The sequence below is a fragment of the Centruroides sculpturatus genome, unplaced genomic scaffold (assembly GCF_000671375.1).
Source record: "Centruroides sculpturatus isolate CEXI.00-Female unplaced genomic scaffold, Cexi_2.0 scaffold271, whole genome shotgun sequence".
Classification (NCBI taxonomy): domain Eukaryota; kingdom Metazoa; phylum Arthropoda; class Arachnida; order Scorpiones; family Buthidae; genus Centruroides; species Centruroides sculpturatus.
The window spans coordinates 31,449-43,928 of NW_019384474.1; the positions used below are offsets into that span (position 1 = coordinate 31,449).

A 12,480-nucleotide genomic window follows, 5' to 3' on the forward strand; every position below is an offset into this window, starting at 1 on the left:
ATATATATGCATATATATATATATATAATAGCACTATGATATATATATATATATATATTACATAGAATTTATGTAATATTTAAATTTATATATATATCAATATTATTTGATATTGATCTATAATCGTGTAATCTATACATGCCTAGATAGATAGATAGATAGAGGTTAATTCTAACTGTTTCTGTTCTAAGGGCACTAAAATGGCCTAATTTTACGCCCGTCATGGATTCGACCAACTCTTATTATACCAAGCTTGGCTTTCTCGTATGTTTAACCTTCACCTTTTTGGGCTTTGTATCTTTCTTTTTCATTTTTGACTTTTTCTGTGTTATGAACACCAAAAGGCCCTTTTAATCATACCTACCACGGGGTTTAACTAAGCCCAAAATAAGGAACGGGACCCGGCGTATTCTGGACAGATAGCCACGAAAAATTCCTAAGATTTCTCACCAGGATTTTGATCCCGGATTTCTAGGTGATGCCTTAGCCTTCTAGGCTATCCGAGTGTTCCATGATGAGGATCAGGGTCTAACCCACGGAATCAGGACATATCTGATGTTATTGCTAACAATGAGAGCTTAATTTATTGGGATCAATCTACAATTAAAGCGGGTAAACGGTTTCGAACCATGGACTTCTCGATCTGCAGTGGAATGCTCTACCATTTGAGCACAATTTGTAGAGTAGTGCCCTAAATTTATGACTGATTCGGGCCCCATTTTATCTCACTTAAAGTCTTGCGGATAGTGTTAAGTTTTAATAACTGTATAAGCACTGCTATCTGTAATTTTCCTGTAACATATTTAATTTTTATCTTCATTTCAATAACATTTGCTAATAGAGATGACTACTGTACCCGAATTTCATAATGTAAATAATATCTAATGCGATAAATTGTCGATTAAACTTCACCATAAAACAGATACTTGACTCATCAACTAAAAATTCCTAAGCAGCTTGAAATTAATAACGAATTTATCAGTTAGAACTATAATTAGTTTTTAAATCATCAATTGATATTAATTACAATTAAAAGATGGCGGATTTACACAAATAACATTTTAGGGCCTCAATTTACGAGGTTACACCTAAAGGCCTCAGGCTTTTAAGTTTATTATTTGATATAGTAAGAGCCTCATAGTTTAGGGCTCTGTTGTAATCACGTTTCTGTGTATTCGTTTATATTTGGCTCAAGTTCCTCCTCAGTTCTATTTGATCCGTGATTCGAGATGCAATTTATAATTCCATTTTAAAATAAAATTGTATCTATTTCCTTTACATTTATTAAAATAGATAAGAGGCCACTCCTACGGTGATCTAAAGGTAGACTGAAATGTAAAGAGATAAGAAGGAACAAAGGTTGACTTGAATGCTTTCGACATTGTTAATTTCCCACCCATTTTACTAACGGTTCCTTAGTAAAAAGATTGATATTTTGGAGCCATTTTGCTATAAAAGTAAGTAAATTCCACACTCGATCTTTAATTTTTTTTTTATATTTTAAATCTTAAAACTATTATTGAAGGTAAAAGAGAATTTTTAATGGTATTATGTAATTAAAATTTTTCGTTCGCCATTACACCTTCTTCTTCATTTGAGAACTTAAAAATATTCAAAAAGGCTTTAAAATTAATATATTTATAATTTTATATTTGAAATTTGAGTATTTTATTGTGAATTTTCAGATGAAGATTTGGTTTATTCAACTGTTTCTGTTACTTGGTGAGAAAGATCTTTCTTTTATTTGAATTCTTTCTATTGTTAATTATTATTAAAATATAATTTATATATTTTAGTAGCAGTCATTGGCATAGGTAAAGGATTTTTAAATGATGTAGAATTCCAGACAATCATTAAGGAAAGGTGCTATAATCGAACCCTCGATCATAAGAGGTTGGTCAATGGCCAACATGTTCCATTAGGAAATACCATGGAGACATTTATAGATATTTTGGAGGATTTCGAAAGAAATTTCACTCATCCTCCTGAAAAAATTATTGAATTATTCTTAACTAGGTATGGAAATACATATTAAAAATAATTTTAAATGTAAGATTAAGCGGGTTTAATTATAAACAAGTAATTAATTAAAGATACTGTATAATAGAAAATTATAAAATTGAAGGAAAATAATCATTGTATACGTGTACATGAATATTATACATTGAATTTAGTGATGATTTTTTAGAATTTCTATAAAAGTTTGCCACTCTTATCACTTAAAACAAGGATGGCAAATCTTAATGGATAGACTACCGAATGGCGAAATAATGAAGGCAACCCAACCCAGCCTGCGGCTCTAGAAATTCGGGTTTATGTTCGGGTGGCTCAGGATTTTTAATGGCTAGATTTACGCGATTACTTCAGGGCCATCTTGCATCCCTATTGTGGACACGAGAAATGCATTTTTAGTGCCCTCAGAATGGAAAGAGTTAAAATGAAAATAATCCTTATGGGTGTAGGAGCCAAAATATGCCTATTTAACTTTTAATACATACAAATATATATTATATTGAAGAATGAAGATTATAGGCGTCCTCAGAAGGGGCAAATGGGACACTGGCCCATCCCTGAGATCTAGTAAGAAAAAGTCCACAAATAATAATCGTAAGTGATTGATCTTTACAGTCTCGAGCCATGATACATTTTTTTTAAACTCTTTTCACTCTATGGGCACTAAGATGGGCTTTTAAGCAAGCCTATGGGGCGGCCGGGTGGTAAGGGACGGGCCGACATATTCAGTCGGATTACCCCCTGAAAAATTTCTGGGAGAAATTCCTCTGGAATTATGGATGCCCATATTTTTGCGGATGCCCATATATTGAGTGTTGGGAGAATTCTTTCGACATGTCACCTTGAACATAGTGAATCTTTATCACTAGCTAGAACCTCACGTCTTGAACATGGATGTTTGTCGATACTATCTCTTGATCGAGTACTGTAATACAGTACTAGATAGAAGGAAGGACGGCTGATTCATTAAAGGCATTACTTGCCGCTCTAGAAGACACGGGTTCTAATCCGAATCGGATCCTCAATAATTTTCATAGGTGGCCTTCTTCGCCATTCTCCTTTTACCACGTAGAACTTGGCAAAGCTGTAATGGGGCTATTATAATGATTTCTTGGTGTTCGAAAACCGAAACAAACGTGGTCCTAAAAGTTGTTCGAAAACCGAAACAAATTTTCCCATAAGAAACAATATAAAATGGATTAATCAGTTCCCGACCACCAAAACAAAGCCTTTTTTTTCTAGCTATGCTTCGTGCATAAAAATGCTTACAAATGCAATGTGAAGTGCAATNCACGCTCTGCAACCGTCTTCGATTCCATCCATTAGCCACTGGTAGGGAGCTATTTGACTAAGTGCATTGTTTTAAGATTTAAAAAGTAAAGAATATTTTATATTTTTATGTACGTTTCTTTACAAAGCTATATTTAATTATAATTTTCTTTAAAGTATATTCGTACAATTGAAGAATATTTTGTACCAGGTATGTACCGGTACATCCACCACACATTTTATTTCACAGATTAAGTTTTTATTATTTTATTTTTAATTGTAGCCCTTATATCGTGGCTAGCGATTCGGAATGTAATTATGATATCAAAGATGCATTTAGAGAAGTCAACGGTTTTTACTGGCTTATCGAATAAACGAATACGAATGGACCCTAGACCATCACTGACGCGCAATTGTCTGATTGCCCCTGGATGTCGGCTTCTTACAGAAACGGCTTCCCTACTATCAAATGTCACGGCACGCCACTGCTAAAATGTAAAAATATAATATAATATTATATTAATAAATTTTTGTTATTTAATGTAACGTAAACATATATAAACATAAATTTATGGATGCCATTTATATTACTATTAATTAATTTGATTTAAGTTCAATTGCGACGAGTACCAAAAACGGTAGTAAGTACATTATATAAACTTATAGATTTCGAATTGATGGCGTTATTGAAGAACAAGAGAATGTTTTTAGACAAAATTTAAACGATAAAGGTCGCCTGGAATTAATTAAAGCAATACTTAAACCGACTACAAAATTAACTGAATTTCGTGAAGAAATATTTTCAGAAGAGAAAAAATGTGCCCTTTATTACATGATGTCTCACGCTATTGTTATTGATAAAGAAAGCCATTTTAATCCAACTGTACCGCCAGATGGAACGAGTCCAGAGTAAGTAGAATAAAAAAGTTGTAGAATTTTATTAATTAACATTAAAATTTCATATTAAATAATCCATAGAGCTACAGAACAAGGTGTGGTAACTTTAAACAATAACCCTATACACTCCATAGCTCTTGGGAGAGTATTGTTAGGTATTCTCGCCGGTTTAAAGAGTGAACAAGAACAATCCACAGCAAGTATATTGAAATTTATAAATAAATTACCAAGTATGCCTCCAGAACCTCACCAGTTAGAAGGAAAAATAGATCCTCTTTATGGTGTCACCGTTGGAGGTATGTCTGTAAAGTAAAATACAGTATACCCCCTATAACACTGTAGATAATTCCGTGTTATATGAATTCCATGTTGTACGAGTCAGTTAGATTTTACAAATACGTGAGCCATTCACAGCCCGTCACACGTATTTATAAAATCTAAGTGACTCGTACAACATGGAATTCATATAAAACGGAATTGTCAATAGTATTATAGGGGGGTCTACTGGTATATTTTAACGAATGAATTCAAATTTTGGTATCTTATCGTATGACTTAATATTTTACTAGATACAATAGCAGCAGAAGTATTACGAACGGTGAGAACAGAAGCAGGCAAGATTACCAAGACAAGAAAGTTTGGACCGAATGGAAAGTGGAATTCGACCAATTGTCCAACAAAATACATTTTAACCAAGCCAGCAACTTATGCTACTTATGGAGAAATACGTGGTGCTGGAGATGGTTAGATTTAATTATTTTCTTAATTTAAATGACTTATTATATTAAAAGATTCTTAAATGTAATCGAATTCACATTTAGGTCTCATACTGGGACTTCAAGTTAGAGAATTGAGAAAAAAGAATGCAAAAATAAGTATTAGTACTCTTCTTCGTATGTACTATTCAACAAGAGGAATTCCTTTAAGTAATACGTACAGTTACTGTAGACGTTGGGATAATTGGGGAATATATAATGATAAAGCTTTCGAGCAAATTCGTTTTTACTCGCGACTTATGAATATCGCTATAGGAGGTAGCAGCCTGAAAGATGCAGATTTACTTGAAGGTGCCAACGATGCATTTAGCGAATTCACAAATTCTAGAGATGATATTGTCGATTCTATTATAAGTAAGTTACCTTCTTAATTATCTCTTTATTAATTAAATATAATTATATTAATTAATGAATATGTTTTCATTTACAAAATTGATGGAAGTATAAGGGTGCTTGCATTTACAATTTACTTTCTTAATAAAATGTAAATTTTCTCGCTTAAAAATTATTGAAAATAATTATTTAAAGTCTTATTTTTTTTTATTTAAATCAATGGTAATAAATTATTTCTTTATACATTCCAATTTATAATGTTTTACCTTTTGTTACAGCATTTATATTTTATCGATAGAAGAATTTTTCTATCTTATCAAAGAGATATATAACACGACCTTGTATTTTTATTTGATACAACTTTCACGAGCGCTACACGAAAAAATATCTTAATATTATCTGTACAGTACATTGTGTCCAATATATATGTGTTTGCTCTTTCTATGTGGGCCTCTTTTTTTAGCAAGCCCATTATGGGTTGTGGGTTCGGACATGTCCACAATGAGTTAAGAGACGGGACTCGACATATTCGGAACAAACCACCCACAAAAAATTGCCTGGAGATTTTCGAACGCATGGATTCGAATTCGGGTCCCTCGGAGCGGTAAGCTGCTACCATAATCGCTCAGTCATCCGGCTGTCATTTATACATGATGTAAATTGTATATATATTTAAAATATTCGAATATTTCGACATCAGCGATGTAGTTTTAAAGTCTCGTGGCTGAATTGGAAAAGAAACATACGCTGCCGCTCTACGGGTACCGAGTTCGAGTTTGGGTCGGAAAAAGATCCGATGTTTGAAATGTTGTTCTTCATTATACGGCGTTTCCATTGTGGGCCTATCCGAAATTTTCCGAGCATTTTTTTTTATTATTACCATGATTTCCGTAATAGAAATGAAAAAAAAAGAGACCTGCTTAGTGTCCACGCGACGAGAATAAAAATAAATTTGTATTCAAATATAAAACCGAAACAAACAACATACTATTTTATATTTGTACAAAATTAATATGTTTTTGTTATAATAAATTCGATTATTTATTTGAGAAGTATGGCAACACTTACAGATTTCAGAGCATGTGAAAAGTAATAAACGAACGCTCGTTATTGTTCCGAGTGAACGGAGTAAACGAGTCTCGTGTATTTATCCGAATCCGAACGTAACGTATAGCATTTGACATGCGGTAATTCGATAGCTTGAAATAATGGCATCTCTAATGGAAATTGTTTAGTAAACTTTTACAGTGCTTACTGCCTTTAAAACTCGATTGCATGTTTTTATGAATGCAGAATAATTTTAGTTTTAGCTGTTTCATTTTCCTATAAAATGCCTAGTTTATTTACACACATATAGTAAAAAAAAACCAATTATATACATACATATTAACCAGCAATATATATTTCATTAAAATAAATATATACTAAAGGTGCAAGAAACAATGCTTTACTTAGATTAATTAAGCATTTGAAACAAAATATGTCTCATCTTCATATCTACAATCTTAAAAATAATATATTTTCTCTACAAATGTGTTATTTTTAAGATTAATTAAGTGTCTGAAGATTAGATATTTAGTCTCAAAAGATGTTTGATCTCTAAGTAAAGCATTAACTTCTTGCATATTTGAATTTTGTGCATTCCTGTACAAAGAATATATTATATGTACGAACTAATGTTTTAATCACCTGTACAGACCATTATTCAGCTGCAAACTTTTAAGTTGAAATGTAAATTTTTAATTAAAGATATGAAATTTATCTAGAAATTTCATTAGAATACACACGTGTATTTACAACATGAATATGATTTAAACTTGTCGTGCAAGTTTAAATTAATTAAACTTAAGTTTATCATCCGATAATGATCAGTAAAGATGATCAAAACATTAGTTTTTGTATTAAATATATTGCTAAGAAATACTTCCCATCTTAACAATGTAGAGCATTGGTAATTTCATCAGTTACTATTATTTGTTAAATATCATTCGTAAATAATTGATAAGACGTTCATTTCTGAGAGTTCTATTGTTCGAATGCACAGAAAATTAACATAAATACAGTAAAATCTGCTTATTATAATCAAGGATATTGCTATCAATCATCTAATGTTATCAGAATTAGCAAGTCACGGAACATATAAGTTAAAATGCATGATAAAAACTTCACTTATAATCAGAGCTTTAGCTGTATTTATCATCATCAGGTAAATAGATTTTTTAAGCTGCCAACGATTAACGTTAAATCATTATTTGCTTGCAGTATATTTGCTTAAATTGTTAGTATTTCTTCAATTATATACAAACTGTTAAAGATATTGCACAAAATTATCATGCAAGCAACTGATGAAGTATTAATTAATATATCTTGATATACATTTTTAAATTGTTTTGACATGTTTTTTTCAATATTGGAGTCAACAAAGCTAAAATTGTCCACTAATTGAGTCTTATTTACTCTACTTAATCCACTTAAGTGAGTCCCAAAGTGATTCCGATAAGCAGATTCTACTCTACTAAATCATTTTAAATTGTAATAAAACTGCTATGGGCAGATTAAATTAATAGCTATAACTGTAAGCTATTCCTTTTTATGAAAATCATTTATGGCAAAGTCTATTAATTCTAGTAGACTTTTCAAAAGTTTACATGCTTTGAACTATTTCAAATAAATGATGATAAAACATGTCAGTGCAAAGAAGCTATGCCAGCTGGATAAATATACTTTGGGGACTGTAGGTTGGAGACTCCTGATCTAATGTTACAAACACTAAAGTCACATTAATCAAACAGGTTGGGCTATTCTATATTGATATACAAATTTGAAATAAAAGGATTTGGTTGGATTGATCGGATAAAGCAAGTAAGATAAGGAGAGTATTTGTATGGATAACAAGTTTCTATTTAGATGTTAGACATGTGAAGAAAAGCAGGAAAACTCCACGTTGTTAGGTATGAACCCATAACCATTTATCCACTTGGTCAACAGTGGGCCCGAAATAAAAGAAATGGTTCCTTTTTGTGATTTTTCTGCCAGTTAAGCTATCTTAATCTATAATTATTAATAACATTTACTGATGACTTTGTTAGCTTTGCAGTGTCCCCCATAACAATGTTTTTCAACTGCCAGTCTACGAAAAAATTTTACCAGTGCACAGAAAAATATTTTGTACTAATGCTGGCACAATTGATTATGGGTGACATGTAAATAGTAATTACAGTTACTATACTTACTTTATTATGTAGAGTAACTCTAGATAAGCATATGTAAGCATAATTCATAGTTGCATATGAATACTGGTTCATGTAGAATTATCCATAATGTTACCAGTTTGCAATGAGAAAAAGATTGGAAAACACTACCCTATTGGATAGATGGAACATCAATGTTAAGCAATTTGAATTAACTCATTACTAATCATATTGACCTTTGCCATCTTTTGCAACTTGGAAATGCTAAAAAATTATTCTATCAAGTATTGTATTAATTATAAATACCAATATTTTAATATAGTTGCAAGGTATCATAGTGAATTATGTATTTTTATGTCATCGTTTTAAATAATTTAATATGATAATCTACTTCAATAGTTTGTGTATGAACCAATAGATTCATGCTTTAAAGTAATTTACATACTGTATTATTTTTATCATAAGAAGTTTACTTTATATAAAATGTATATGCTTTCTGTAACAATGGGAAAGGAAGAAACTAATTTACTATTTAAAATTTTAATTTGTATGATTTTATTAAATTATTTTAATCTGATAATCTTTTACATAATTAATTCTGTTTGTATTCTTGAAACTTAAATGATTAAACTCAAAAGCTTTAATCTGCATAATTTTCTCATTAAAAAAAAACAACTAATGCATTAATTTCATTAAAATTTTAGGACAAGAAAATTGTTTTAATTATGATTTGGATGTGGGTAAGTAGTTTGTTCAATGCTCAGATATCAATTTAAATCATATTGCTATATACCATTGATTAAATCATTTTCTTATCAGCATCATCATGTGAAACGCCTTCTGATGTGTTTGTCGTACTGGATACCAGAGGAAATGAAGAGGATATATGGAAGAGACAAAAAGATGTTGTTACGTAAGTTTTTTTTTATTTAAATTAGCCTAGATGTGAGAAATAATGTTTTTTAAGAAAAACCAATAATGCTTAATCCAAAAACTTAATAAGAAAATATGCTTTTATTGCATAAATTTAAGTACCTAAATCCTAACTGCTTCAAAAGACAAGTATTGCTGGCTCAGTTTTGGTTTCTGTCCCTGAAGACAGAGGATGACTGAGGCAGTAAAGGCATCGCCTTATTGTTTGGAGAGTTTGTGTTTAGGTTTTAGTCTGCTCNAGCACATACTGTGATTGGATGAATCCATATCACAACTGTATGTAGTCAACTTGCTTCAGCATATGCAAACAGCTTGCTTCCTGACATACAATGCCCTCTGTGTATTGGAATAATGATACTAATACAAAAGTCTCACTTTTATTTGGGCAACCCACATAATTTGTTTTATTCTATAGTCTTGTTGAAAGCACATCTTTACCACAACACCGGAGAACAAGTCCAATAATCAATATCAAGTCCTATTTCAAAATATAAAATACCTTCTTGTCATTCACAAATGTACAGAATAATTCAAAATAGTAAATTATATTATTGGCTATTTTTAATTATTCTGTATGATCTTAAGGTGTAATTGAAATTATTCCATTTCAATCTGAATAGATTATGGTAGCGAAAGTTAAATGCAAAACATAAACATTTCAAGTACTTTCACTTTTAATAATTTAAAACAGAGTTCTTAACGAATACAGTCATCTTATATTCGTGTATAATGGCATGACTTCTGGTTTGCATCAGAAGTTCGTATATAGTTAATTGGACCTCCTGCCCCTAAGGCTTTCATCTCTGTTCTTAGGTTTTGTCTATCTAACTTCATTCTCAAGATTAAGGAAAGATGGACAGACATATGGACAACAGTCAGAATTTATGTGTACAATTACTGTAATTCAAATTGCAGCCCAATAACATTCCAGAGTAAGGGTTCAGATACTGAGCTTTGAGGACAGTGTTTATTTAGGGGGTAAGATTTTTAAACAAAGCCCAATTTAAGCTCAGCTGTTCTGTCTTTTAAGAAATACTTGAGCAAGTAGAAAATATTTTGTGGTACTTTGGCATCTCTGATAAGTTTTAAAATTAGGTCATCAAAGTCATCAAACATTGTCAAATATATATCTTTGATATCTAGAAATATTAAAAGAGACATACATCAATCTCTTCTTCTTTCTTTGCTGTAGAATGTCTCATAATTTAACGAGGATATCCTCTGCAGAACACTGGGATGTGAAACCATATTGGTCATTACTCAAAAACTTTCCATGGGGTAAAGCTTTCTTTTGAATAAAAAAAATTATGAGAAATGAAAATTCATGATACAACTATTATTTGAGAGAATACATTATGTACATAACCTGGGGTACGCCAGTATTTTCATTGAAGAAATATTTATATATCATTATAAGTTACTTTTAAAATATCATTCAAGACAAAATTTTAAATTAATAAAACTCAGCAATATTGGATATGTTATTAAGAAACCATTAATTGTTAAAATAATTATTACTTGGTTTTCATTTATAATTTTAAAAATTTAAAAATAAATTTTGTTTCATATTTAGTTCATTGTCAACTGGTCTAGATATTCGCTATTATGGTGGTCGTTTCTATATCTTTACTAATTCCCGTGGATTTGGCGACCGAGTGTTAGAAACTATTGCTTTTAATGAAACTTCAAGTGGATGCGTAGGATGTAAACTGGATTGGTATTATGCTGGTAAGATCAAATTCTTTAATTATAATTACTCAAATTGTAAACTGAACTATTTACTGAATTTTATGTTGATTTTAAATAAGTTTCATATTAGTTTCATAAATGTATTGATGAAATGATATCAACAATTAGTCCTGATTTATATGAGCATAAGTTACATAAATTCAGATTTTCATTACGTTCTTTTCCCTGAATGAACAATGTTGCCACCACCATATGTTTGTGCATATTCATTCTCAAGATGCTCTGAAATAATATCAGTAAAACTGTTCTTTCACTAAAACACACAGGAATTTCAGAAAAACACTGTAAAAATTTAAAAAATTAACATATTTACTCTTTCAGTTTTGAACATTTTGATAGCCAATATATTTGTATTTATGTATAAGGGTCACTCAAATGAAAGTGGCACTTTTGATTTTTATCTGTAATGGTTTAAAGTAATAGTGACATACATGGGCTACATATTCACTACACATAATTGCCTTGTACATTTAAGCAAGTGTTCCAGAACATCACTAGATTTTGGGTACTCTGAACAAAGAATGTCTGTATTTGGCTGTGGAATCAATCTTCAATGACATCTTGGACCTCAGCATTGCTAGCAAACTGGTGGCCTGAAGATGTGATAGTTGCAGGGCACCATATTGGATCCATAGGAAAGAATGGTAGAGATCTTCTCAGCGGAAGTGCTGCAGGAAATCTTGGCACACTATTGCCACATGTGGGTGTTTGTTGTCATGCAACAGAGTAACCCCATTTGACAACATATTGGGTCACTTTCTCTTAATTGCTGTTTTGAGTTCAGTTAATGTAGCACATACTGTGATTGGATGAATCCATATCACAACTGTATGTAGTCAACTTGCTTCAGCATATGCAAACAGCTTGCTTCCTGACATACAATGCCCTCTGTGTATTGGAATAATGATACTAATACAAAAGTCTCACTTTTATTTAGGCAAACCACATAATTTGTTTTATTCTATAGTCTTGTTGAAAGCACATCTTTACCACAACACCGGAGAATAGTAATATAACTCTTTCTAACCTGTTACCGGTGCGTCTACTAACTCTTAAAGATTTAAAACTAACGTTTTCGAACCCCTAAAACGGTTCTTCTTCAGGCTTTTTCGAATCTCTGATGGAAAATGCAGCTCGTAAAAACTTTAAATTCGAAATATGTAAGTTCGAATGCACGTTTCCCATTTCCGTCGTTGTATGTCATGCGCAGTCGACTCCAACATGGGCTACCATAAATTACCATTCATAAATGCTAGCCACGCTGTTGATAACATAATCTCTTCTTTATAATTGATGCATTGATTATCCTTAAGGTTAGC

The 12,480-nt window shown here is 31.3% G+C and overlaps 1 protein-coding gene across 2 annotated transcripts; it reads left to right on the forward strand.

Moving 5' to 3' along the window:
• Positions 1–1,313: 1,313 nt before the first annotated feature.
• Positions 1,314–11,271, forward strand: LOC111621260. 2 transcript variants are annotated; one of them, XM_023363345.1, is made up of 10 exons: positions 1,314–1,457; positions 1,686–1,722; positions 1,800–2,016; positions 3,949–4,191; positions 4,261–4,475; positions 4,749–4,922; positions 5,001–5,309; positions 9,184–9,219; positions 9,299–9,392; positions 10,986–11,271. In XM_023363345.1, exons 2-10 carry the CDS (start codon positions 1,686–1,688, stop codon positions 11,254–11,256), a joined length of 1,596 nt encoding a protein of 531 aa, XP_023219113.1. In that variant the 5' UTR covers positions 1,314–1,457; the 3' UTR covers positions 11,257–11,271. The 2 variants fall into 2 exon arrangements, with proteins under 2 accessions (XP_023219113.1, XP_023219112.1); XM_023363344.1 differs by having other exon boundaries at positions 1,315–1,457; positions 1,797–2,016.
• The last annotated feature ends 1,209 nt before the right edge of the window (positions 11,272–12,480 follow it).